The 2733-nt window shown below is 36.3% G+C and overlaps 1 protein-coding gene across 1 annotated transcript; it reads right to left on the bottom strand.

Annotated features, from left to right (window-relative positions):
- Positions 1-1334: 1334 nt before the first annotated feature.
- Positions 1335-1919, bottom strand: LOC122021420 (calmodulin-like protein 3). Its single transcript, XM_042579540.1, has one exon. The coding sequence runs from the start codon at positions 1794-1796 to the stop codon at positions 1335-1337; it is 462 nt and encodes a 153-aa protein (XP_042435474.1). The 5' UTR covers positions 1797-1919.
- Between the last annotated feature and the right edge of the window lie 814 nt (positions 1920-2733).

Raw genomic sequence — 2733 nt, 5'->3', positions numbered from 1 at the left:
ACCAAATACACCCTAGTAGTTTCTTTAAAAATGGATGTGTGGATGTTGCAATTTAATTTGTATTACGAAGTATTATAACTTTGAGTAATCAAATGTTATGTGCTAGACTACCAAAAAAAAAAAAAATGAAGCAGGTAATACTGAACTTAGGATGACTTATCCAGCCTGACAAAAGTTTCTCACGGGTCGCTAGGATAAGTCGCAAACCGCTCATGATAGACGGCCCATAAGCTCAGCATCTCGTGATTGCACGCTCCATTTGAAAAAAAAACCCTATAAATAAATCGTAACTAGAGATTGAATTGTAGATACCTAAGTGACAACTTGACACCCCATCGTAACCTTGAGGCTAGGTAGACCTGATTACGGTTCAAAACTGACGGTTCAACGATTCTGAACCGCCGGTTTGATAGTTCCTTGAGGGTTGGCCCTTAACCTTAACTGTCCAAGACAGTTACGGTTCACGATTCAGAACCGTCAATTCATATGCACAATTCACCATGGTTTACCATGATTCAAAATTATTATTATATTTTGAAAATTAAAATTTTATATATTTACTAATAAAATTCACTTAATTAATTAATAATTTATAAATTAGTATTATTTATTTTATTACTCATAAAAAAAAGTTAGTTATTAAAAAAGTAACTAACAATTATAAATGTCAATATGAAATAGACTATATGGATATGATATTTAGCTAAAAGATCTAGATTAAAATGCCTACACCAACATTATTTTTATCAATAAAATCAATTGAATTGGCAGTTCAATTGAATTTCAGATATCATGATGACAATATCTTATGCGCTAGCCATTAGATCGTTCCGAAGGATTTTATAATTTTTTGTTAGTGTGTCACAATATTTATTTATATGGATCGTATTATCATGCTCAACAGCTCACATCAGTGAGAATCACATAACCAAGACCTAAGGACCATCTTGCATTGCATGGATGGGGATAGGCTAACTATGAAAATTAATGAAAGCATTATTAATTAGCTGTTGAAACAAAACAAATTAACACTCAACATTTTTCATATCGTTAGCTTGTGACCAACATTAATTTTTCATATCGATCGGCAGCCCCCACAAAATTTCCTTCTCCAATTCCCTCCCTACCAATCCATCCATGATGCCATGCATATAGTCTAAGTATACAAACCCTACACACACGTACATTGTATTGTTTGTAATTGAAGAGCTTAATTAATGATGATTCAATCCCCCCACCGGTCACCCCCTCTCTCTCTCTCTCTCTTTCTTTTTTTAATTCTTTCTCAAATCTTTCTTTAGTTAACAAGAAATGAATAAGAAGCAATGAATGAATTAATTACTCAAGGCCGCAAAGCCACCGCCCTTCATCATTTGCTTAAACTCATTGAAGTTGACCTTGCCGTCACCGTCGACGTCGACCTTGCTTATCATCTTCTTGCAGTCCTCGACGGTTCGTCCCTGCTTAAGGCCGAGGGAGCTGAGCACCGACCTCAGCTCCTCCACCGTGATGAATCCATCCCCGTTCTGATCAAACACATTGAACGCTTCCCGCATGTCCTCCTCCGGATCCTCGTCCCTCTCGTCCATAATTGACTGGTACAGTATCCCGAACTCCTCCATGTCCACGCACCCATCCCCATTCACGTCGATTTTCTCGATCATCGCTGCCAGCTCCTCCTCTGCGATGTGGATGCCCAGGTTCTTGAGCGAGTCCTGCAGCTCCTTCTTCGTGATGCTGCCGTCCCCGTTCCGGTCAAACATCTGGAACACCCGCTTCAGCTCCGACGGGTCCATTTCCAAATCAAAGCTTCCAATCGACCTACGTTAGAAGGAATAGGTTGATCTAATTAAGGTGGCAAAGGAGTGGGGACGACGTTGATATCGTCGTCGTTGGAGGAGTAACTAAGGCATTCAATGCAGGAGGAGGGATGGGAAGGAAAGGGAGAAAAATAACTCTTATTAGCGAGTGGAGGAGAGAAGAGGGAAAGTAATAATTAAGGTGGAAGGCAAAGCGAATCAAAGGATAACCATAGAAATTAAAAGGAATTAGTTGTGGTTGTGCTTACATTGCCCATTTGTTTCTATGGCAGGGAGCAAATTATGGAGGTAGCCGGTCAAAAGGGTGTTCAATTGACTTTATAAATTGAATTTATGATAATCAATGTGACACAATGTATAATTATAGGTTCCGTCGATTTACACATGAATACCAAACTGACTGTCGAATATGTTAATTTGCATAAGAAAACTAGGAAAAAGAAAAACACCACATTCTAAAGAGAAAATGAGAGCTAAAAAATAGTATTAATCAAAAACTATTTTACATCACAAATAATTATTTATATAAATTCTAGACACTAAGATTCAAAAAGGAAAGAATTCTTAATATATATATCTCGATTTCTATATTGTAAATCAATGAAAGAAAACATACCAAAAAAGAAAATTCTTTAATAGAAAAAATAATATAAGAGGACGCTGATATAAATAAATATTAACTCATAAATACTAGAAATGTCAAAAATACATTAAATACTATAAAAATGAAATTACTAAAAATAATAAAAAAAATCTTCGAAGTCTTAGAACAAAACCTAAATGGTTGATTTTGGACCTGAAACTTGGCAGTTATGGGTTCCCCCATAACAAATATAGATTTTTGAATTTTACATGTGTGAACGTAGATTGAGCCTAATTTCGAGTCCCGAGGTAAAAGTTATACCCTCTGAAA

Source organism: Zingiber officinale, chromosome 9A, assembly GCF_018446385.1.
Source record: "Zingiber officinale cultivar Zhangliang chromosome 9A, Zo_v1.1, whole genome shotgun sequence".
Lineage (NCBI taxonomy): Eukaryota > Viridiplantae > Streptophyta > Magnoliopsida > Zingiberales > Zingiberaceae > Zingiber > Zingiber officinale.
This window is presented reverse-complemented; position numbering and strand designations above follow the sequence as displayed.